General features: G+C 51.8%; 10 protein-coding genes across 10 annotated transcripts; 6 read left to right on the top strand and 4 right to left on the bottom strand.

Moving 5' to 3' along the window:
- Positions 1-774: 774 nt before the first annotated feature.
- On the top strand, positions 775-3,647 carry IAQ61_002825 (uncharacterized protein; the record flags this gene model as incomplete). Its single annotated transcript, XM_066095709.1, has 3 exons — positions 775-1,372; positions 1,424-1,853; positions 1,909-3,647. 3 exons carry the CDS (start codon positions 775-777, stop codon positions 2,780-2,782), a joined length of 1,902 nt encoding a protein of 633 aa, XP_065954545.1. The 3' UTR covers positions 2,783-3,647.
- A 2,371-nt stretch (positions 3,648-6,018) lies between these two features.
- On the bottom strand, positions 6,019-6,294 carry IAQ61_002823 (uncharacterized protein; the record flags this gene model as incomplete). Its single annotated transcript, XM_066095708.1, has 1 exon — positions 6,019-6,294. The coding sequence occupies one exon, from the start codon at positions 6,292-6,294 to the stop codon at positions 6,019-6,021; it is 276 nt and encodes a 91-aa protein (XP_065954544.1).
- Positions 6,295-8,524: 2,230 nt separating this feature from the next.
- IAQ61_002822 (uncharacterized protein) lies at positions 8,525-9,271 on the bottom strand (the record flags this gene model as incomplete). Its single annotated transcript, XM_003843394.1, has 1 exon — positions 8,525-9,271. The coding sequence occupies one exon, from the start codon at positions 9,269-9,271 to the stop codon at positions 8,525-8,527; it is 747 nt and encodes a 248-aa protein (XP_003843442.1).
- A 383-nt stretch (positions 9,272-9,654) lies between these two features.
- Positions 9,655-9,906, top strand: IAQ61_002821 (uncharacterized protein; the record flags this gene model as incomplete). Its single annotated transcript, XM_066095707.1, has 1 exon — positions 9,655-9,906. One exon carries the CDS (start codon positions 9,655-9,657, stop codon positions 9,904-9,906), a length of 252 nt encoding a protein of 83 aa, XP_065954543.1.
- A 1,730-nt stretch (positions 9,907-11,636) lies between these two features.
- On the top strand, positions 11,637-12,389 carry IAQ61_002820 (uncharacterized protein; the record flags this gene model as incomplete). Its single annotated transcript, XM_066095706.1, has 4 exons — positions 11,637-11,773; positions 11,952-12,029; positions 12,081-12,242; positions 12,299-12,389. 4 exons carry the CDS (start codon positions 11,637-11,639, stop codon positions 12,387-12,389), a joined length of 468 nt encoding a protein of 155 aa, XP_065954542.1.
- Positions 12,390-12,443: 54 nt separating this feature from the next.
- On the top strand, positions 12,444-13,159 carry IAQ61_002819 (uncharacterized protein; the record flags this gene model as incomplete). Its single annotated transcript, XM_066095705.1, has 2 exons — positions 12,444-12,485; positions 12,773-13,159. The coding sequence occupies 2 exons, from the start codon at positions 12,444-12,446 to the stop codon at positions 13,157-13,159; spliced, it is 429 nt and encodes a 142-aa protein (XP_065954541.1).
- Positions 13,160-13,592: 433 nt separating this feature from the next.
- Positions 13,593-16,803, bottom strand: IAQ61_002818 (uncharacterized protein; the record flags this gene model as incomplete). The annotated part of the gene is made up of 2 exons (XM_003843397.1): positions 13,593-15,382; positions 15,432-16,803. 2 exons carry the CDS (start codon positions 16,801-16,803, stop codon positions 13,593-13,595), a joined length of 3,162 nt encoding a protein of 1,053 aa, XP_003843445.1.
- A 352-nt stretch (positions 16,804-17,155) lies between these two features.
- On the top strand, positions 17,156-17,597 carry RPB10 (DNA-directed RNA polymerase II subunit L; the record flags this gene model as incomplete). The annotated part of the gene is made up of 3 exons (XM_003843398.2): positions 17,156-17,191; positions 17,248-17,309; positions 17,435-17,597. The coding sequence occupies 3 exons, from the start codon at positions 17,156-17,158 to the stop codon at positions 17,595-17,597; spliced, it is 261 nt and encodes an 86-aa protein (XP_003843446.2).
- An 843-nt stretch (positions 17,598-18,440) lies between these two features.
- Positions 18,441-20,318, bottom strand: IAQ61_002816 (uncharacterized protein; the record flags this gene model as incomplete). Its single annotated transcript, XM_066095704.1, has 3 exons — positions 18,441-20,029; positions 20,081-20,182; positions 20,234-20,318. The coding sequence occupies 3 exons, from the start codon at positions 20,316-20,318 to the stop codon at positions 18,441-18,443; spliced, it is 1,776 nt and encodes a 591-aa protein (XP_065954540.1).
- A 484-nt stretch (positions 20,319-20,802) lies between these two features.
- On the top strand, positions 20,803-23,813 carry IAQ61_002815 (uncharacterized protein; the record flags this gene model as incomplete). Its single annotated transcript, XM_003843400.2, has 4 exons — positions 20,803-20,996; positions 21,168-22,831; positions 23,219-23,322; positions 23,457-23,813. Coding segments are annotated over 4 exons (2,016 nt in total), but the record flags the coding sequence as incomplete, so codon positions are not given.
- Between the last annotated feature and the right edge of the window lie 122 nt (positions 23,814-23,935).

Genomic DNA, 23,935 nt, shown 5'->3' with positions numbered 1-23,935 from the left:
CCACGTCAACATCTCCGCCGTATGGCACGGAGTACCGCAACACGGTCGAAACTTCAGTATCATATCCTGAGATTGGTCTCTATTTGCCACGACTTCATAATCGCAGCAACGGTAGCTAGATTCGCTTCCATGTCTCGTGGGTAGTACGACAGTGCTAATTTCAGCTGTCAAGATAAAAATATGTCACATTCCTTCCTGGGAAAGATCCGAGGGACTTGGTTGTGCATACCGATGGTCATCCAGGACCCGTTCTACACCTGCCGTACCCTATTGACACTTTGGATGTAGTCATCCAGATTCATCTTCGATGTTCTAGCGCTTGGTCGTGCCTGTTTGCCCATACGAGACTTGATGGTCACCTAATTGACCTGAGTGTAACCCTACCTCGATTGACATCGTCGACGCACAACACCGACCCCACTTGGGCCTTCTATCGGGCCTGCTTTGTCGTACTCATTCGTCGCCTATGACCGAGCCGGTGGTCAAGTCCGCGTGTGAGTCCACATGCTCGCGGTTTCAGCGCATGGTCGTCCCTTCCTTGTCCATCGAAAACACATCACCAACACAGTTAGCGCGAGGCCTTTTACAGACGGGCTCCAAGTTAAAGTTCATATTTCCTCGGACGGACTATGAGTTGTCATGTCGCTATCACACGAGCAATCTTTTGAAATCTCGTTTCGTCACGCACATTCCCCTGCTTCACAAGGCTCTGTCACAACTATTACAATTGCAACTGTACCAGTATTTTCGAACCACGCCTCTTCCAACTGAATCATGATGATTGCACAGCACTTCCAAGGACCCGATGCCATGAGTGTAAACAAACGCCAACTAGCTCCAAAGAACTTGGGCGTGCGTCCTACAGCTTTCATGTTTATCGATGCCAGCAATGGTGGTATTAACGCAAAGCCAGACAAGGTCGTCAGGTCTTTTGTAATGAAGAGCGCTCGCAACAAGAAACCTTGGAGTACAAAGCCTCGGAATCAAGCTTCGGAGAATGGTATAACGGAAACATCGTTACAGGGACTGCCTTGTCAACCGAAGAGCTGTACAAAACTCATGCAGACCGGCGGATCCAACCCTCAACAGCAATGTTACAACTCACCAATACCATGGGATTTTTCAGTTGTTCTTTCACCTAGTAGTGGGAGTGATAGCGTGGCTTCCAGTCGGAATAGCGATATGGCACATGGAAGCCCCGTATCCAGCTATGCTAGTCCACGTGCTGAGTGCGAAAACATCGGCTTCCCATGCGATGCTGTACAACACATAGGTTCAATATACCAACCCAGTCCCAGTACTAGGCTCACAGCATCCTTCAACTGTTTAGCTGTACGCCTTGATGCATACACAGAAGGACTGATTCATCAATGTACGCTCAAGTATCTCCATGCCTGTGCACTACTGCTGACGGAAACCGTAGTCATTGAATTTACGACCCCTAATCTATTTCCCATCGATCTCTACAAATCATCTAGGGAAGCTGCCACGCATTGGGTCTCTTCATGTCTCCAGAGTCCGATCGGCGCTCCTTTCATTTATGCCGCACTCACAACATCATCGAGAGCCGCGAATCATGCCTCCGAGATCTACAAGTGGCGCGCTGTGTCCGCGGTGAATGACCTTCTGACCAACGAAAAATACAGTACCGATGATACCACTATCGCCTCTGTCCTTATACTTCTCGCTCTTGAGGAATCAGATCTTGCGGGGTCAGGGAAAATGGGCGAGGATCTAAGATCGAGTATAGGTGCAAATGATGCACATCTCAATGGACTCCGGACTATGATAGAACAAAGAGGGGGGCTTGCAGCCCTGTCTGGAAATCGCTGCCTACAGGTTTGCATACTCATGTTCGTTATGGGCTCAAGGCAATACAGAGCAAATGAGGCTAATCTCAAACATCAGGCATAGTATCGCACAGTCGATCACCACGTTCAGAAGGCCGTACGCTGTCTTGGACGATATCAGCGGCTACTTTGGGCATTATGCGACTACTTCATCTAATTTCTACATCACGCCCAGCCACATAACACGGCAATGTCAAGATCTTGGCGTCAATCGCATTCTCCTGGAAATTATCCACGCCATTGTCGTCTTTGTTCCAAATCTCATCCTGTGGTACGACAGATCTTCATGCCTGGTCGACTCAATTGAGCTTCAAAAGCACGCGAGTCTATTGATGTACCGACTCTTCGATTGGTATGATCGATGTCCGGGAGACGACAGACATGCCATGGACCGGAGCATTTGCCTTGCCCTGCTAATCTTCATGACGCATGCAACCGAGCCAAAGGCAGTACCATTCGGATCTCGTCTTGCCAAAGTTGTCGGTAAACTTCACGTAATCTTTCAAGAGATCCCGCTGTCAGAATGGTCGAATGCTCGCGATGTTTACCTCTGGGTAATCACCATGGGTGCACTTGGTAGCCAAGACCCCTTGAGCATCAACTCGTCCCTGAGGGTAGATCCAATCATGGTTTTTTTCGCACAAAAATTTGCGCTTGCATTTGAAACAGGCACCATGGATGTAACAGCAGAAGCATACATGATAGACAAGCTACATGCGTGCCTCTGGATCCCATCTGTGTTCGACGCAAGACTTGTGAACTTGTGGGAAATAATGCAGTCATGTAATCTGAACATATCCGATGAGTCGAGCACAGGCAGAGAAGGAGATGGACATGATCTCGTCACTAATGATTACGCGCTTGGCCAAAGTACTACCATGCGATTCTTCGCGAACGATAGAGCTGGGAAGAAACGCGGCACTCGAACGTGAGCACAGGGACCCTTCTATCCAAGTTCCAACGAGAATGTCTATCGCTGCGGATCTTTGGGTTGGACAATGTGCTCGGCATGGCGCAGGACAGGCAAAATTTGCAGTAATCACACTAGGGAAACGCTTCTACCCTTCTCATCGTACCAGAATCCCCGTCCTTATCGCACGATATCCTCTTCGAGTCTCTCCAGACTCCAATATCTCCCGGCCGATTTCCCCAAGCTGCCTTACCTTTTCACAACCTCGCCGAGATGAAGTATCATCCTTGCGCGATACAAAACAACATGTCAAATCACACATCCGCGACATTGATATGCCTGACCATCGGCCGGATTCGTCAATCTCCAGCGGGATCCCATCAACATTTTGGTCTGATCACCCATCTCGCCCCCCTCACAGCTTATTGGTACGACAGCCCACACGTCGACCGAGTGCACGACCTGCAGCAGAATTCGCATCACCACCCAGGGATATGGAAACGAATGCCTACCGCAGACTTGTAGAAGCAAAGGATATCAGGGACACAGAGCTGTGCTAGACAGGTCGGACAGGTCTTCAACCAAACAATTCTAGCCCTTCTACGCACTGGTGTCTTCAATACCAAGTCTTGTGCATTTCTTGGGAAGCGTCTCAAACTCCAGTGTCGCTCTAATTACTTGAGGCTTGTTTTCATTCAAAACATCGCAGCCGCTGGACTAAGCAATGCCTAGGAGGTTTGCTTTTGGGGATATAATGGGATAGTTAATAGTGTTGTGGTCAACTTGCGCCACTGTTATAAATACTTTATAATTACACCTTATAAAAGGATTTCCTTCTTCCGTGTGGGATTATAACCTAGATTTCAAAGGAAAAAACACTACAACGCACACAATACCTTACAATCTACCCTTCTAAAAAAAAGCAAAACAACACTCACATCTGTGTATTGCTGGCCACTTCTAACATCTAAATTTGTTGTAGTTGGTATCTAACTATCTAACCACAACACTACACAACCTACTACTAAGATAACAAACACGCAAAAATACAACTTTATCATCACCGCACACACTAACTAACCCCCTTTTCTACCAAACATCCCCCAAAAAAGCAAAAATAAAAAAGAGAGAACTTGCCCATTCGCGGAATCGAACCGCGGATCTTCGCATGACGCAGAAATTACGAGTGCGACGCTGTACCCCTAAGCCAAACGGGCTGGTTGTTGAATACCACTTTTGAAAATTGGTGAATATATATTTGTGATGAAAAAGGGCTGGATTAGTATTGAGCGTAAAGAAGTGCGCGGGGACGAAGTAGCTTGGAATGGTGTGTCTATTAAAAGGGTTGGGGCGCGGGTTGAATGGTGAGGGGCTGCTAGCTAGGCATCTAGCCAAATGAGAATTGTGGGGGTTTTCTTTTGGGTAGCGGCAGGGTATAGGTTGCTAGGGGTTATGTAGGGTAAGAAAGTACACTTGAGAGGATCAAGAGATGTTGGATTTGCTGTTATGGATTATTTGCAGGGCCTCTCTACCTTGTTCTGATCATGACTTGAATAGGCGGGGGTTGTACGGTGTTGTTGAGTAGGGAGTTGGTATGGTAGCTGGCGATGCTACTACAGAACACATGTACTACCTAGGTAGATGTATCATGCATGGCAAAAGGATCGTCATATATGATTGCTACTATCAATAAACACAAAGCATCTCCTCTTACAACCCGAATACTACCTCTACAGCACCGTACCGGTAGATCCCATCTAAACCCAACCCAACCAAACTCACCCGCCCACCGCCCAACCCCATCCCTCAACACAACCCAGCCAAGCGGAGATCGCACACGGCGCACATGGCGCTCACCCATACCGGAACAGAAAAACAAAACTGCCCCAGCAACCTACATGCAGTACTTGCATACCCACCAGCCTCACAGGCCAAGCATCGACCGCCCCGAAATCTCGTGTTCCTGCATAAAAGGCTAGTACCTACCGGTAGAGTGGAAAGTTTAAACGCAGGGCGCGCGCGCTCCGGCTCAGGAATTGATTGCCATGTGTTTTTTTGTTGTTGGCGGTCACCGCTATTGTGGTCATCTAGGAAGTGAGGCGGTCAGTAAAGATGGAGACAGCGAGGACAAATTGTTCAATAGGGTGGTCCAGCGCAGTGTGAAACTGACCGCCGTCGTGCACGTTGGCAAGACTGGTATTTGCAAGCTACGTGCCTGAGCCCCTATCCTGGGGACTTGATTGCATAATTGGGTACTGTATTCATTCCCGTGGACTTTGCACAGGGATTTTTTTTCTTCTTCTTCCAACGCAGAGACTCTGCTGGATGTACAATACGTACAGCATGCAAGCCGCCGTTCCTGAGCCGCCTTGCTGCATGCGGCCACAGCAGACTCAAGCCTCAGTACCAGGGCCAAAAACGCCACATGTATGGCAGCGGAGCCTCGGCTCGGGCAAGCCAGCAAAGCGCAAAACCCACGACTCAGCTGAAAGCAGCGAAGTCTGGGCCGATGAATTTTTTTTTATATTGTGACATGCCATTCAAGACCCAATCTCCGTTACGCCATAGCAAAACATGGGGATTTTTTCTTCTACATCTACTACGTAACCGGTACGTACGGAACCTTTTAAGATCCGGACAATGGTCGTTTTGTCGCACATGTCCGTGTATGTACATCGGCATCAACTAGGCGGAAAATTTTCCGAAGCAAGAAAAAAAAGTCTGGATGAGCTGATGAAGCTACCGTACCTGTCCCTGTATCAAGGGTTTTGACACAATGGTGGCATGATGACTGTGACACGTAGCGGCAGGGGGCCCGAGGGATCCATGGGAATTTTTCTTTCCGAGCTAGAATAGAAAAAATGGTCGTTTTCCATCCAGCTTCCGTGCCATTGCCTAATATAGAGAAGGGCGGGGGGGAGCACGGTCTGGTCGACAAAAGGTCATGCGAACGGAGTTGTTCAGTGGCGTACAGTAGGCGGGCACGAAGAAGAAAAGAAGCCACCTCGGTGCGGGTTGGCGCGAAGTTCTCGCAGTGGTCATGGCATGTTGGTCTTTTGGCCCGTGAACAATTCTTGTCGACAAATGGTAGGCGGAAGCTCCATGCTTTTGAGCGGCCGGTTCTGAGAAAGCTGGCGAGCGGGAGCGGTAGGGCTGAAGTCCCGGATATCCAGTTCACGTGATGGCCGGCCTTTATGGATTCGGCGGGTGCTGACGGGAGGGACGGATGTCATGGAAGCAGGAAGCGTTTCTTCCCGATCACTGAACTGACTGAGGAGCGAACCAGGTGCAGGTGGTGGACTCTGTGGAATCTTCGATATGAAACGGGATGTTGACCTCGTAGCCTCTTCTCATCCCGCGGGATCCGTTGGAAACGATTCTTTTACATCCATGACGAGTATTTGGAGGGATACCTGATCGCCGTGCATCATCTTCATCCTTGATAGGATGCTCGGAATCGTGGTCGTCGATCATGTCGAATCCCATGCAAGGACCAGAACCAGAGTAGGGAAAGGCAGGGACGCGATCCGGCATCCGAGCCTAGCGAGCTTCCGAGCTCAGGCAAACAACGGATTTGGGCTTATCGATGACAACAGTCGAGACCCTGATTCATCTCGAACATGATGTCAGTCATTGCGTGGCATGGCTGTGTTTTGGCTGGGAGTATGTAGAGCAGAGTATGGCAATTACAGTGTGTATGCATTGTAGGCAAGGGACATGCAAGTCAGCCGAGGCCCATGTGAGGCAAGTTGTCCGAATTTGAGGCATAGGATTGAAAGGTAGCTTCCGAGACAGCGAGGAGCTGCCAATTACCGTGTACCGGCGAATGTGAAATATAGGACAACAAACTAGGAGTAGCCAGGTACGTGGTATCAACAAGGCGCAGAAAATGGGCGACAGGTAAACAGACCGAGCTTAGTAGAGCGCACAAGAACTCGTGCTGAATGATCTGCGGCTGTCTGTTGGCCTTTTTGCAGCCCATGTCCCTGTTTTAGGGCGCGATGAGGCAGCAATACACAAAACTCGACATCAACTTGGTTCTTGCAGCTCAAAAAACAAGGCGTCGACGGGGGTTTTCCCAGGGGAGAGGAAAGAGGGGAGGCGGAGCTAGAACGCCTCGCAAAGGATCAGATATCGCATATTGTGTATCGCCATCGCCATCGTGCCTGGACAGCCAGCAGTGTGGCTCAGCAAAACACACCGAGACATGTTCTGACAGCGTGGTCGCAATGAGAGAAGGAATCCCGCATTTCCATGGGAAGGGAAAGGGCAGGCTACATGGACGCCTCGAGCTAGACACGTGCTTGGTCCTTGTGTTTCACCACAACGGGCCGCCGAACAACGCATCAGGATCATCGGCCACCAAACAGACCCTTGATTCTGCCATACATGAGACCGTCGAAATACGTTACCGAATACAGCAACCCCATTACTGCCCTCGGGGCGCGGGAGGCTCTCTCGTTCGGACATTCGGGGCCCCGTACATGGAGCAGGGGAGGGTACCATACACAAAGGCAATTTCGAGAAGTGATACAATCATCAACCACAGGATGCGGAAATGATGCGATTGTGAGGCCGTTTGTGGGTTGGGGGGGGGGGCGACGTGGGGAAAGAAGGGTGATGGGCGCCCAGAGTTTCCAGTCTCAACCTTTCCAGCTTTTTGGATGGTGTGGAGATGCAAAGGCCACGTTGAGATCATGGCAGACAGGTGATCTGGATTCCAGAACGTCTTTGGAGTCTTGCCTGTTTGCCATGCATGTACCTACTGTACAGCGACAAGACAAACGACATGAGCACAATCCGGCGTATTTCAGAAAAGCGGTTAGAGATACAGTAGACAGTCGGGAGGTAGAGTAGGTAAGACGAACAGTGAGCGTTTCAGACACACAACCCCCTCCCTCCAACCACCAACCGCAGCGGACATGGTAGTCCAAGCCCTGCATTTCCGTCTTTCGACCGAGCGGAAACTAACTCACTCACTCTCCAACGCCAACCCTGACCAAGCCACAGCGCCTCACGGACTGCCACGGGCGCCGAGCTTGGCCGCGCCGCGCGGGTTCCCTGAGCGCGCATGTACGCGGCATCTCAAGCGTGTCAAGGGGATTTTTTCTTCTTCTTCTCTTCGCAAAAAATATTTCCAGGCACCAAACTAGGTTGTCATACTATAGACTGGCGGGCCTGACGTGGGAAAGCTGAATCGGCGTGCCGTAGTGGAGACGACACCGGTGGAATATACTGCATTCATTTGTTCTTTCGTGCGAGGGGGGAGGGTCGGCCGAGAGGATTCGGTACCTAGGCTAGCGAATCAGTAGAGTGCATGTGAAGCGTGGTCGTGACCTGGTGAGTGGTGAGCAGATGGCGCGTACGGCGATAACGAGGCGTCACATGAAGCATGGAGATCGCGATGGGGAATTGTAGGTAGAGTGATGATGATGATGATGCTTGATTTGATTTGACAGCTAACTAGGGCGGGAGTCTCAACCAAAAAAAAACAGTGGGAGAGCTCAGAACCGCATGCGACCCGAATTCAAACGCCTCAGTAGCTCATAGTCGTGTACTGTAATCCTTGCCCCGTAAATCTGAGTAGAGTAGATCGCTTCGTGAAAATGTAAAAATGTGAAATTCCGTCCGTGGCCCATGCCAATGCCAGTGAAGAAAAGCTCCAAAGAAAAAACGCCGAGGATATCATGCTGAAACAGGGCAGGCTCGCTGAAAATGCTGATCAAAAATCAAAAGGTCGTCGTCGTAGCAATGCTGCGCTGGCCTAATAACTTGAGATGAGCGGAGCATTGGTGTCCATGAACAGCGGGTGATCGTGCTCGAGGTAGCCGGATTGTGGTTTGGCGTCGTAGAAGGATGGGTTGAGAAGAGCGTCGTTGTCGGACAGGTTGAATGTCGAGGTCGGTGGGGATTTGGGAGGCGATTCGTCGTCGGATTCCTCTTCAAACACGAGCTCTGGTGGGGATTGTAGCTGCGAGGGAACACGAGTGAGGGCAAGTTCCGAGTCGTCCTCCATGTCGTCATAAAAGTCGTCGTCCTCCTCATCCACCTCCATGGTGGTTATTTGTACGGGTGGGTGGGCGATGCGGCGGGGAATGGCAGCAATCATGTCAAAGTCATCCTCGTTCTCAGACTCGGACTCGGACTCTGAATCCGAGTAGTCCTCGTCCTCGGCGATGCTGTCCACCCACTGAATGTGGCGGTCCTCGGCCTTGGAGGCCTTGGCCATGGTCTGGTTGAACCATTGCTCTTGCTGGCGTTCGGCATCTTGAAGTTCGAGCATCAGGCTGTCGAGGAGATTGGCGTGGCCGACAAGAAGGCGGAGGTCGTGGTCAGCCCTCGAGGCCTCTTTGCCCAGCTTGGAGCGGGCCGAGGCTGCAATGTAGTAGGTTTGGGTGAGGGACATTTTTTGCTTCTTTTGTGGTGGTGAGGAGACAAAGTGGGAGCGAACTGCCTCGGCGGTGATGGGCTCCGACAAGGTCTGTATGCGAAGGTGTGATGAAGAAGGCATCCTGCTGGTGGTTCAGGCAGAGACGTATAGATGGATGGATGGGGACAGGTAGCTGGCTAAGAAACATGTGAGTCAGTCTTCCATGATGATGACTACTATGACTGGTACACGAAACATGGGGAGGGTTCGCGAACCTTGATGGTGTGTAGCCAATGGGCGGGAGTGGATCCGAGCTTGGGTGCTTTGGAGATTGTAATCGATGCACGGTATGTATGTATGTGTTGTGTGTAGGGGGACGAGTATAGTATATGTGTGTGTGTGTGTGTGTCTTCTTTGCCTGTTGTTTGTTGCTGTGATGTGATGGTCTGTCTTTTTCTCCAAAAGACCAAAAGAAGCGGACCAGCGTGTGTCTTATGCTACGTAGGGCTTGGAGGATGACCACGATGCTTTCCAACGGCTCTCGGATTTATTGGCATCTTTCCACCGTTCTTGGCCGAGTCGGTGAGATGATTCACAAGCGGACAGGGATGCAAGCAGCTTACGCGGGACCCGAGGCGGACGCTGCAAAAGCCTTTGGCCGGTCGACTGGACTTTGGTTGGCCCTTGCGGCCTTCACTCTTGACTCTCTGGCTGGATTAGCTCAGCCAGCTGGCCCGGTCGGGTGCCAGGCTGCGAGGCCAGTCAGTTGGCCGTAGGTTCAGACAGGCTTCGTTCTGCCACCGAGTCGGCACGGAGCGGGCACGTAACCTGTCGCAGAGACGCCCTTTTCTGTCCTCTTCTGTGCAAATGGCGTTTTGGTCGGAGTTTAGCAAACTGCGAAGGCATGACGACGGCAGGCCCATGGTACAGTACCGTACCGGCCATCCTCTCGTCCACCTGGCATGGTCATGGCACCATCCATGGCGCCCTGTTGTTGCTCTGCTCTGCTCTGCGACAACAACCATTTTACATTGCCTCTGCAGCCATCCACAACACGACCGACTCCCCTTTTTGGCCGGTGCGTTGTCTGCCTAGTTGGACCCAGGGCGCGCGTACTGCGTATCTACTATTATGCGTGCATGTCTGTGTGTGTGTGTGTGTGTGTGAGAGAGAGAGAGAGAGAGAGAGATGGAACGGGTGCCTGATGTGTGTGCCCATGGAGACGGCCAGGGATGCGTTGTCCGTAAGGCTCAGGGCCAGCCGCCAGCGTCAACCAGCGGTCAAAGCCACAGACAGGATCATCCGCTAGCCAGAGCGGTCAGGGCCATCGGACAGGACCATTTTGAATTTCCGTAGCCTGGCCCTGTTGGGTAGCATGCAAACATGGTAGTATTGTAGAGTATTGTCGGTGGACAGGCAGGACCTACAGTGGCTGCCTGTGGCTTCAACACCTGGCCCCGCCCGACCCTCTCGCTAATCAATAGAGTTGGGCGTTGCGTTGCGTTGCCATGCATCTGCATTCTCCCTTTTGCATTCTGCATTCTGCATTCTGCATTCTGCATTCTGCATTGCCCCGACTTCGCACACACTCGCATTGCACAGCTGGCAGGCTGGCAGGCTGGCAGTCCCGCTCGCCAAAGGAACACGCGGAACCGACACATCCTTCCCGTCCCTTTCCGCCCTTGCCCTCACCCACACCACTCAAGAGACAGAAAACTACTACCATCCCTAGACACACACAGAGAGAGAGAGAGAGAGACAGAGAGAGACCGAGAGCTACGGACCAGAATTTCGTCTTTTCGGTGGTATAGACTACCTTGGTAGAGTAGATCTCGCTCCGGACGAACTGCGCAAACCTTGGACGCTTGGACTGTAGTACTCTACTCATCATGGGCTAGCTCCCCCCAAAACAGCCCTTGGGCGTCTCGAGACAGACGACGGCATTCCAAAGCTTCCTTCCTCTTTGTCCGCATCGACTTTCTAGACCACGGCGATGTAGGTCCTCTCTCTGTCCAGACGTGCAACGAGATCAACCGAGATCAACCGAGATCAACCCCCCCCCCCCGCCTTTCTCTCGCACAATGTCATCGCTTTCGTCATGGATGGGGGGGTTTTTGGACTCTTTGGCTTACCAACTCGACCCTCTTCCTCGCCTGGTGTTGGACTTTGATTGGTGGGAGTCATTTGGCTTACTCGGCACCAAAGGAATAATGCTGAGTAAAGCCTGGGTTCGACTCTAGAGACATCTAGAGTACTCACCACCACCACGACGACTAGCAAACTACCTAGCAAAACCTTGGTCAATGGAGAGAGCACCTGCATGAACCACTCATCACTCATCCATCATGATGACTGAGTCACACTCATGCTTTGGGCGGTGCATTCCTTATTTCCGTGCTTCGAGTGACTTGTCACTTTTTGGACTGTCCCCCAATATACTAGGGTACATGTCACCTATACACTGTAGAGTAACCAGACAGTCGAGTTTTGCATCTCACAGGCTAGCATGCAAAAGCGGGATGGAGCATGGGATGCTGGACGCGGATCTCTCGTCACACCCGTCTCCGCCCTTCCCACCATGTACTGCTTCTCTTCTGCCAGGCATCTCTCAGGCGCAAAAGGCGCCAACTCTATCCCAAAGCAGTAACTCATCTCGCCATGCCTTGCTCAGCTTCTCCCTTATATCTACATTCGGCCATACTCGCACAACGTGAGCGGAACCAAAAAGAGGACTGCGCCCGCCCGCCAATGAGGCCATCTGTTCCGTTACCCATCACCCACCGGCCGCTTTTTCACCGCTGAAGCTGTGCGAGCCGTACAGCTCAGCATCGCCAACGCCGATCCACCATCGGTCTACAGGCTCGTTAGCTGCGGATGGCCATATTCTCCTGTCAGCTAGGTACGGATCTGTCACTCGTCTCCGCATCCGCCCACTCTGACAAACAATGAGTCGACCTCGTGCTACTACGCGACGGGGGCAGGACAAGGCGCTAAGCAGACTGAACAGCCACAGTGTGACTTGCGAGTTACGACGACACGCGCATGGCTTCAGTACCGTACGGCCTCCCGTCGCACACGCGTTGCAACAGCCACCAAACGCCAGCGAGCTCAGGCAAGCACTTCATCCTCAAGGCTGATAGCAACAGCCTGACCGTTGACTCTCGTCAGCAACACCTCCACCCCCCACCTCCAACAAGAAACAAAACGTCATACTCACTCCGCGGTCCAACCGTTGCAACACCCAGCCATTCACGAATAATAGTACCCAAACGGGCAACGTTTCAGCCTGTGCGCTGACAAAGAAATCCCACGCATGGGTTCTAGACCACCCATTTCTCCCTCCCGTGACAGTCTTGTAAAGGATAGGGTACTGCGCAGTACCGGTACACTTAAACACTGCAAATCCAGTCCACACACACAACAAAACCCATGTGCACCTATCCACAGCCAAACATCACGTGAGCCCTCACACGCTGCGAACCGCCGCATGCGTCCCCCGACTAGAAGACACGGTTGCTAAGCGAAAAGGGGGGTTCAGTCCTGTACCTGACCAGTCTTTACTCTACTCTACTGCACATGAACACCTCCTCACCATCCCCCCCCCCCCCGCATTATCCCAAACCGTCGCGTGGAACTGTCTAGACTGCTGAACTGCGCACCACTCCTCTCACTAGACCTTTTACCGCTCCTCACCACCCAGCAACAGGTAACCTGCGAAGAAAGACCGTCTCGAACATGAGGTATCCCACTGCTCTCCCACCACCCCAGAAACCGCATGCACATCGCACCAGAAGAAAAACCCCAAGAAACTTTCACAGTCACACAACATCCCCCCTCCAGCTCACAAATCCAACAAACACGCATGGAGGCGCATCCAACTCACCGTTCACCATTCACCATTCACCGTTCACCCCCCCCCCGCTCCAAACCCAATCCAATCCAACCCCATCCCCCATCCAAACCTTCCACACTAATCCCGCTCTGCAAACTCAAACCAAAGTCTCGACTGAATTCAGGCTTTTGAACTAAAACTCTGCAAAAAAAAACAAGACGGCGGTTTCCCGTACTGTGAAGTTACGATGTCAACCTCATTTTCATCTTCATCTTCCATTGTCCTGCACGCAAATCATCAAACCATGCTTCTTTAGATTGGGAGTGGGCAGCCTGGCTTGGGCCCCAGAAAGGGGGGCTTCGAGGGCCCGGGGAGAGTGCAGAGCCAAGGCGTGGATTTGGCCATGTGGCAGTCGAGTTACAAGTCTGCCATATGGTATTCCTCACATGAGGTACACACCACGATGCCATTTTTATCAGTGAAAAAATAAAAACTTGAGCGTCGAGCGTTGGCAGTGCAGCTACTACAACAACCTCGCGCACGCACACACACACACACACACATCATCATGATACCAAAATTACATGACATTTTCTCACATCCTATACCTTCATAACCAAATCCCCCTTCTTACACACATCCACTCCCCACTCCACCCACAAGCGCCAAAACCCGACCAAACAGCACCTGTGGTGGCGGCAACACCTGTCCATCATCCAGCGCATCCTGCAACAGCTGCGCATTCAGCACCGCCTTGTCCTCGCTTAGATCCTGCGTAAGATCCTCCGCCACATCAACGGATCCGATGCCAGCCTCCTGCATTTCCTGCTCCTCCCCCCCATCCCTAAGCGTATAAGCCTCGCGTAGCCCGTCACTTTCCTCGGGCGGTGGTGTAGGCAGTTGTAGTGCTGTGGCGCGGGGAGTGATGGCTCTGATGCACGAGGCCGAGTCAAGGGCGATGAATCCGCTTTCGCCCTTTCGGGCTGCGAGGGCGAGCGTGATGGAGGGGGATGTGCTGGACCAGAGTGGGGATGTGTGATCGGGATCGTAGATTGTCAGAGTGGAGCTGGGTTTCTTTGGTTTGGAACTGGAAGACGTGTTCTTTTCAAAGTGTGGGAGGGCAATGGCGAAGGTGTTGTCGTCGTGGTTGACAGCGAAGCGGATCAAGGGGATGCGCTCTATGCGGTCCAATCCAGATGTGTGGAGAGAGGCGCTGTAGACGAGTTGGTCGTGAACCATGTCCCACACGGTGAGAGATTCAGCGACGAAGACGAGGTGTTGGCCGACGAAACCGAGATTAGACAGTGCCGTGACATCAACCTCGGTCATGGAGCGTCGGATGGTTGCGGAATGTGTGTCGATTAGGTGTGTAACTCCTACATCAGACTCTGATGCCCATGAGATGGCGACGGCGAGGACAGAGCCATCCGTGGAGAATGCTAGCCGCGAAGTCCGTGGCGGAAGAGACTGTTGCGAGCCCTCAAGCACATCGACTTTATCGCTAATCGGAATGGAGCGCTCCAAGGTCCAGGTAACCAATCCCTCTTCATCGGCTCCACGAACAACTACTCCATCGCGAAGTCTCGTCTTCGGTCTCCAAATCTTGAGGACATGGTCTTCTCCAACCGTCGCAAACCCAGCTCCATTGGGATCAGCAACAAGATCGAAGACCTTGCCATTACCACACACGTCCTCGAAGAAGTGTGGGGCATCGATCCGCGCTGCCAACTTCCACTGATCATGTGCTTCATCGCGTCGCCAGAACTTGAGATATACCTCGCGGCGGTTCAGGCGCTCTTCTTCGTTGAATTCAGGGATACCTTCATTCAGGAAGCCAGTATCAGACGCGGGTGGCACCCACTCATCGACTGTTGCAAGCCACTCGCCATCGTGACTAACCTGAAGAAGCTTCGCGCTAGGTTCCTTGATCTTGCCACCTTCTGGTGCCACGTTCGGCTCTGTTGCGTTGTTGCGTGTCAAGGCCTGTCTAGACTTCGCACGGTGGTTAGCAAGGTCGAAAGTTTGTAGATATGGTTCAGGCCGAAGACCCTCATTCTTGTGTCGTGGTTGCGATGAGGGTACGGTGAGAAGGAGTTCATCCGGTGATGCTGGATTGACAGCCATGGGCACATGATGGAATATGTCAAGGTTGGTCTTGTTTCCGTTCGGGTCTTTTGACTGTTGCTGAGTGTCTATACGTCGGGACTGGACGCCAACAATGTTCGTCTTGGCTTCTAGTTCGGTTGTGGAGAGAACAATGACCGAGTTGTTCGCAAGCGATAAGGCGTACGAGGTGCCTGACGGGGAAACCACTACATTCTCGATGGCTGCAGATAGATGGGGAAGATGTTGTGCTCGTCCCGTAGCAAGTTGCCAGATAGTCAGTACAGTCTCTTGGCCACCGGAGATGAAGTAGTTGCCTACAATGCGTCAGTATTATGCTGGACCATTGTCGTACCATATGCGTACCATCTATTGACCACTTCACGGCACCCACAGCATCTCTGTGCCAGTGGAACCGCTTAGGTCTCAGACTCTCCGCACTATCAAACTTTTCCTTCTTGCCCTTCTGTGCGCCTTCAATAGCAGCAAAGGTAGCCAGAATGTCTTCAAAGAGGAAAACGACACCGGTTTCCTCTCCAACCGCGAAGTCGAGCACATCCCTTTGGTCTACCACAGGCTTCTTTCCTTTGCTAGTCTCTCGTTCACGGTGATAAGCACTGAATGTGGTGACACGCTTTGAGAACTTAAACTCGCGCCAGATGTATTCAAAGTCCTGCACAGCCGTATGCGTAGGCTTTAGGCGCTTCCCAACCATGATCGAATCACTCGTGTTCAGAACAATGTACCTGCCTTGTAGCAAAACCTGAATGCCACGTATAGATGAGCTGGTCTTCAGCACGCGCTTCAACTCTGTTTTGGAAGCTTGAGACTTTGTGCGGAGCGCGTGGCAGTTGATAACCTGGCTGTTGTTGCCCGTCTCGTGACAGAAGACAAGGTCTTCATCAGAGTCGGGTTTGGTGACAACAGTCATATTCCGCACAGGGGCTCCGATATCCCAGCGTCCAACCTTGGTTCCATTTACCCAATCCCACAGGGTGATCAGACCATGGGAGTCGGCGACATATACGAGGTTCGACTTCGTGGTGGAGAGCGCATAGGCCGTGAGTACTCCCTTGCCGCCAATAGGAAGCACATTTGCAAGGAGCGACGTTTCGGTGGAATATATCTGGAGCGAGTTGAGATCGGCGAGGATGAGGTACTTCTCGTCGACAGAGAAGATGGGGTCAGTGGGAAGGAACCAGCCACCCTGTAGTGGCGAAACTGCCCATTTGGAATCACTCTTGTTCTTCTGCTTCTTGGGTTCCTTGTAATCCCTCTTCTTGAGCGCCTTCTCCACCTGTGCCTGTGTCAATGGCTCCATCACTGCCACCGCCTTGTCTTCTGCAGCATCCTGGCCCTCGCCTTTTATCGCCGTGTCGTTCTTTTGTTCCTTTTTGCTCTTCTTCTGACTCGACTTGCTGCGAGCCTCGGTTGCGTGGGCCTGTGCATCGATATTTTCCGTGTCCTTTGCAGCCTTGGTTGGACGTTTCGCAGTGGTGGATTCATTTACGAGAATCTCATGCTTCGTCGCCTTTTCAGTCTCTGCAGTTGCTTTCGATTGATCTTTTGACTTGTATCTAGGCGTGGAATTCGTCTTTGATTTCGGTGTCGAAGTAGCTGCAGGCGTCGCCGCGTCTTCTTGAATGCTAGCCGCCTCGCTCTTCCTCTGCTTCTTGGACTTGCGCTGCGGCGTCGCCTCCTCGTTTTTCCTCTTTAATTGAGGAGTCGCGTCCACCATATTGACTACCCTGCCGTAATCTTCCTGGCGCAAATATATGCGAGAGGGTGTGGATGCGCGACTGTTCAAGATTCCAGTATTCAAGATCCGAGAGTTGAGATTGTTGCGTCTCGAAATCTTTTTTGATGGAGCAACAGGCCCAAGCTTTTTTCCACCGCCTGCAGTGACCACCAATCACTTTAACGTTAGCGCGTAATGTCCGCATCTTTCTTTGACCAAGTCGCACTCTTCAACATCAAACAAACATCGAACTTCACTTTGCGCCTACTCACCCTTCTTGCACCGCGTCTGAGCCCATTGCAAATCGCGGAACTATACTTGCACAATACAAACGCTCAACACTACCACCAAAATGATCATCCCCATCCGCTGCTTCTCCTGCGGCAAGGTACCATTCTTTGTCCATTCTCTGATCGCGCTGCGCATAACTAACCCCCCATCCAGGTCACCGGCGACCTTTGGGAACGCTACATTGGCCTCATTACCGAGCAGCAAATGTCCGATGGGTGAGTCTCCCTCTTCTACCCTTTCCCTCTAGTCGCACGCTCCGCAAACCCTCGCCCTACGCCTCCAACCAACCGATATGCTCCTCTCTACATCCCCGAACCCTCTAACCCTTCGCCCCTGCTAGTGACGCCCTCGATGCCGTCGGTCTCCAACGCTACTGCTGCCGCCGCATGGTCCTCACCCACGTCGATCTCATCGAAAAGCTCCTCAAGTACGTCCCCGCCGCAGATAGGCAAGAACAACGGAAGGAACATCAGCGTCGTAGGGCTGCAGAGAAGCGGCCCTGAGGCGTGTCGAGTTTCTTCCTTCCCTTGTGCTGAACGAGTATGTCCCGGATAGGGGCTAACGAAATGACTACAGATATAACGCGAGTGAACGGGAACAGGCGAGAGCTGCGAGGGGAGGTCGCTAGTTGATTAAGACCGGGACGAAGTGAAAATGGGTGACTTGGGAGTTTAGTAGGGCATTTCTGAGGCGTTCTTCTTTCCTGGGCTGGAGGTTACTCCATGTTTTCTGTTTCTTGGTGCTTCAACAACATCGATCAACTCAAGACTCTAAGAAAACAATAGAATGCTATTCAAAGTTACCACACAGTTCCCTGCTTGTACACACCTGACCCTATCATATCAGCACCAATAGAGACCCAAGTCCACACGTACTCTTCATGAGCACGATTATAGTCAGAGGATTTCGGTTCACAACAGGACGATAATTGCATAGCATTGTACTATTACAAGACATGATCTTTCCCCTAGCCATGGCGCTTGAACTCCAACCGCCCAGTCGCCAATCCAGCCCTCTAGTAGCGAAACGAGCATAACATCATCGCCCGTCGAGGAACCCAAGCCGTGCCATAGCCAGATCATGAGAGATTAGATGGCATTCAAATCTGAATGTAGTGAAAAACGGAGAGGATGGGCAGACCGCTATGCAGAAAAACAGACAAAGAGAGAGAGAGGGAGAGGATAAAAAAGAACAAGCAATGCATTGCAATCCTGGTAACGCCCGTACATGTATGCCAAAATCTGGAGACAAGGGGGTGGGTGGCCCGCAATTGGCATGAGAGAAATGAGGAGACAGAAAGATGGAAAATGGTGCAAGCTAAAGCGGAGCAGATGCCGTGGAGCAATCTACTTTTTGCTAGCGAGGATACTGTATTGACCACCGCAGCCCACCCAGGTGAGCTTCTCGTCCCGTGTGGCAGTGTTGTCGATCAAGGTGGGAACATCGACATCGTCATCCGTGCCCAGGCCGGTTTGATAATTTGCAGAGAATCCCCATGCATAGGCCTTGCCGTTCTTGTCAATGACAATGGTGTGGTCAGGCCCACATGAGCCAGCAACAATGTCCTTGAGGTTAGGGATCGGCGTAGGCTCAACCAAGATCTTGGGCTTGCCATTATTCTTGAGAACCTTATCGGGATCCTCCTCAGCAGCGAGCACGTCGGCAGGAATGCCGGTTTGTGAACCATCACAACGACCCCATACGAGCACTTGGCCGTCCTTGGTGATGGCGATGTTGTGATGCGCGCCACCGGCGAGAGATGCGACGTCCTTGCCCTCTAGGCTATGGATGATGCGTGGTGTGAGAAGACTGGCATCATCCGCGCCAGCGTTATCGGGAAAGCCTGTCTCGCAATAATTGTTGGCTCCCCATGCCCAGATGTGTCCATCTTCTGCAATGGCAAGACCATGGTAATCACCTGATGCGATGGAAACAATCTTCTGGCTGTGGCGCTTGACAGTGGCATCGTGAAAACCAATGCGGTTCGGTTGGAGAGCCTCGGCGAGGGAGCGCTCTGTGACGCGGCGACCAAGCTGGTTCTGTTGTCCATTACCCCAGGCATAGACGCGTTGATCTTTGTCCAGTGCGTAGACGTGGTTGGTACCGCAAGCAATTTGGGTGACCTTCTTCATACTCTCAATGTACACTGGGAACCTGGCAGTGTGGTTGCCGCGCTCGAAACCAAGAATACCTTCATTTTTGCGGAACGTTCCCCAACCGTAGACTGCACCCTCTGTCGTCAGTGCAAAGGAACAGCTGTCTCCAGCAGCAATATCCACAAAAACTGTGTCTTCTGGGAAGTGCTCGTCCGACACGGCTGTAGGGGTTGATTCAAGATCGTTCAAACCACCAGATTCATCCTCAGAGTCTGAATCGGAGTCGTCAGCGTCGAGATCGCGCATCTTGACATCGGCATTAGACGTGTCGCGTCCTAATGCGCCGTTGTCGTTGACGCCCCATGTCAAGATCTTATTATCCTTGGTCAGCGCAACCACGTGCATACCACCTGCGGCGACCCTGACGACGTTCAGGTTGGAGAGAGGCTCATTGTAACGTGGGCGCTTGACGTCAATGGCCTTTTTGGTTGCGCCGAGGCCAAGCTCCCCAGAACTGCCCTCGCCGAAGACAAAGACCTTGAGTGGTTCTGTATAGCGAATCGCATTGATTTCTGTCTTGCCCTTCTTTGTGCGTCGCGGTCCCTTGGGCAATGGTTTCGCAGGCTCCTGTGCGACTTTGGTGGCCTTTGGAGCCTTTGGCGCAGCCTTCGGTTGCTCGACCTTGGCCTTCTTCACTGCCGGCGCCTTCTCTTCGACTTGTTCTTCCTCAGACTCTGCCTCGCTCTCTTCATCCTTCTTGCGCTTGGTCGCTTTGGCTGGCGCAGCGGGGGCGGAGGCGGGTGCGTCTGCCTTCTTTGCGCGGCCTCCTCGTGCAGTGACTGTTGTTGTCTTAGTATCGCATGACAATTCTTCGGACGCGTTGACTCTACTCTTCTTGGGCTGCTCTTCAGCCTCTTCCGTCTGCTCAGGCTCTTCTGAGATGCCGTTGGTCGCAGACGCGTCTTCGGCCTTCTTTGCGCCTCGTCGTGCAGCTGGCGCTCGCTTTAGCTTTGGCTGGACAGCTTTGGATAGCTGTGACGTACCGGTGCCATTGACTTTGACCTCGTTACTGTCTTTCGACTCCGCAGGCTTGGCGCTTGCGGCGCGGGATCCTGCAGCTCGAGCCATGATATGCAGACTCGAAGTGAATAAAGTAGGCGTGCAAGAGGCCAGTTGAGGATGTTTGTTGGATGCTCAGCTGCGCAGGTGGTTGGGGTGTTTTGGCTCAAAAATGTTGACGCTACTAAGCCCTAAGTTAAATATGGGTCGGATACCGGTAAGGTCTGGGAACGTCAACATCCCTGTCAACATCACGCTGGCAGGCCACCAACCCTTTCACCGAGACGGACGTCACCGCCTCATCGGCCATGTTCTCTTTGATATAACTAACCAGCATCCCCCCAGCTGCTTCTCCTCTCCCGCTCCAGCCATTTCTGCATCGCTTTGACAGTCTTTACATCATCATCAGCGCCTGCAACATACAAACGCTGGTTGCCTATGCACATGAGGCAGCATTCCATCTTGTTACCGTGTTAGTAGTACCTGAATGGTCGCTTAGAGAGACACAGGGAGATCCGGACTCTGTGGAACAACACGGCACAGCATCGTCTAGCATCGCCCATTCACCATGCCTGGCCCCTCTCTTGTTCTCTTTGTTGTTGTTGTTGTTCTTCTTCAAGGAGTTTCCTGCGTGCAACCAGAAGCTCCTCCCCCCAAAGCTGCTCCCCTGCGTGGATTACCTTGGGCCCAGCTGAACTTTCTGCATACAACAGATGTGCACGGCTGGTGGGGCGGGCATTTGCAAGAGTAAGTTCTATACGATGCGACTGACATCTGCCCTTCTCTGCTGTTGTCGTATTGTGGTGCACATAGCAACTACACATCAACAAAGCCTTGTTAGACCGCTAGCCCCATCAGAGAAACGTGTTCTATGCAGCTGGCCCATCTCCACACGAGACACAAACTGACACCTTGCAGATCATCATTTTCGGCTGACTGGGGAGACTATGTCTCTTTTGCTAAGCACCTGCACGACAAGGCAGATGCAGATGGCTCAGATCTCTTGCTCATCGACACGGGAGATCGCGTAGAGGGAAATGCTATTTATGACTCCTCCAAGCCGCGCGGTAAATTCACATATGAGATTGCGAAAGAGCAACATATTGATCTGATCAGCTCTGGCAACCATGAGTTGTACAAAGCCGATACGGCCGAAGGAGAGTTCTATCACACGGTTCCCGATTTCAAGGGAAGCTATCTAGCTTCTAATCTGGACATCTACAACCCCAAGACTGGAAAGCTGGAAGCACTGGCCCCTCGTTTCAAAAAGTTTACTACAAAGAACCAAGGAATTCGCATCTTGGCCTTTGGATTCATCTTTGATTTCACAGCCAATGCGAATAATACAGTGATACAGCGAGTCGAAGATACTGTCAAGGAGGATTGGTTTACAGAGGCCATCAAAGATCAAGATCTGGATCTGATCATCGTGTTTGGCCACGTGGATATCCGCTCCGACGAGTACAAAGCTGTGTACTCTACGATTCGATCTGCTCGGTGGGACATACCAATACAATTCTTCGGAGGGCATTCGCATATTCGAGACTTCAAGATCTTTGACAGCAAGTCTGTGGCTCTGGAGAGTGGTCGCTACATGGAGACATTGGGTTTCATGTCAATTGATGGGCTTAATACTGGTGGCACAGAAGGTCGCAACCCTGTGGCGGCGAAGGCTGGACTCACCTTCTCACGTCGCTACATTGACAATAATCTGTTCTCGCTCCGTCATCACAGCGCAAAGAATGAAACCTCTTTTTCAACCAAACACGGCGAAAAGGTTTCTCATGCAATCGGAGATGCCAGGAAGTCTCTTGGTCTTGGCGAGAAGTACGGATGTGCGCCTCAGAATCTCTGGGTCAATCGGCGACCATACCCACACAATGAGAGCATCTTTACCTGGATCGAAGAGCAATTACTCCCACAGTCAGTTGGAAAAGCGGAGAGACATGAAAAGGAGAACAAGAAAGCCTTAGTCCTCATCAATACAGGCGCGATTCGATTTGATATCTTCAAAGGTACTTTCACTAAGGATACAAAGTTCCTGGTATCGCCATTTACCAGTGCTCTTCGCTACATTAAAGACGTACCATACCAAGCGGCCAGCCAGGTCATCAAACTCCTGAATAACGAAGGACCCATCATGCTGGAAATGATGGACAACAATGCCTTCTTGCAGCCGCCAGATGTACTAGCAGCACGATTCCGTCCCATGATGTTCTCGCAGCACGACAACTTGGCCCAGTCTCCCCGGGATCAGACAGTTTTAACAAGTAACGACGGTCCCGAGCCATTCCCTGGTTACACAACCATAGACGATGCTGGAGAAGATGGCGACGACACGGTGCATGAGAGGATTCAATTCTACCAAGTGCCGAATGCCATTCAGTCGACTGTTGGGTTCAAGGCATCCGACGACCATGAACCCGAGAAGGTGGATGTAATGTACAACGCATTCCTAGAGAGGTGGGTTTTGCTCGCACTGGAGTATACAGGGCAGAAGTACTCGCTGGAAGACACAGAGGCTTTCGCCAATGGGCGCAGTTTCACAGACATCATGACAGACTGGGTCAAAGAGCATTGGGGTACTGAGGAAAAATGCCCACAATGAATGTCTAAATCACCATGTATCGCATTGAAAATCTACGTATATAGCCTTTAGTCACAATAAGTGCGCACAATCTAGTGAATACCCTCACATTATATTTCCAACTTCAATATCATATCTGTCCCACAAGTCCACTTACATAAGCAAAACCTGGTCACCAATGACGCTTGTGCTGAACCCTCACCAAAAGTTTCGCGAACCGCAATCGATCGGACCTCCCACCACCAACTCCCCTCCACAACCGATCCTCCCAAACGTACGCTGCCATAACCCTCTGAATCGCCGATCGAAGTCGCTAAACAGATAACTCAGTACTCCCGATAACAATCCCGCACTGCAACGATGCCACCAAAGCACATCCAAGGCAAAGGCCGCACGCTCAAAGAGCCCAACTTTGCACAGTCCACACTGCGGGCATTGACAAGCGCGGAGAACAGAAGCGTCGTTGGTGCGATTGGCTTGTTTGCTGTAAGATACTCTGGATGATGCGGAGGAAGACTCGAGGCGCAAGGTGGAGGTGTAGCAACTCACACCATATCGCCGTGTCAAGACGGGTGAAGATATAGTTTCCTATGGACATTTTGCTAACCTGTGTTTTGCAGATTGGGGTCACATTCCTACACAGCAGCTGGGCTGAGATTCTGTTGCCTGCTTAGACGAGACGACGAGACGAGACGAGATGATGGATGGAGAAATGCACTGAGGCGTTGGGGGAGGGAAAGAGGAACAAATATCGACATGGACTGAGGAACTGCTAAACGGGTTTCTTTTCAAAGAAGAGAAAAAGTGTAATTCACAATGCGGAGAGGTTTTTACCCGGTCACCCTCATGGATAAGGCAGGCCATAAATGACCCCATTTGGTCACCACTCATCCCTGTACAACAATTGTATACAAAACGATTCATGAACACAAGACACCACACCATAACACACGCCACACAACTTGCTCCCATCCCATCCCCATTCCCCCCACTCGAAAAGGAAGTCTCACACACCGCATAAACCCCATGCCCACCCCGCTTCTGAAACACAACCCGCCTCACCCTCCCTCTTCCAAACCACACACCCGCGCCACAAACC

This window comes from Plenodomus lingam (assembly GCF_022343315.1).
Source record: "Plenodomus lingam strain CAN1 chromosome Unknown contig_14, whole genome shotgun sequence".
Lineage (NCBI taxonomy): Eukaryota > Fungi > Ascomycota > Dothideomycetes > Pleosporales > Leptosphaeriaceae > Plenodomus > Plenodomus lingam.
Note: the sequence above shows the minus strand (reverse complement) of the source record. Positions and strands in the feature narration are given on the sequence as shown.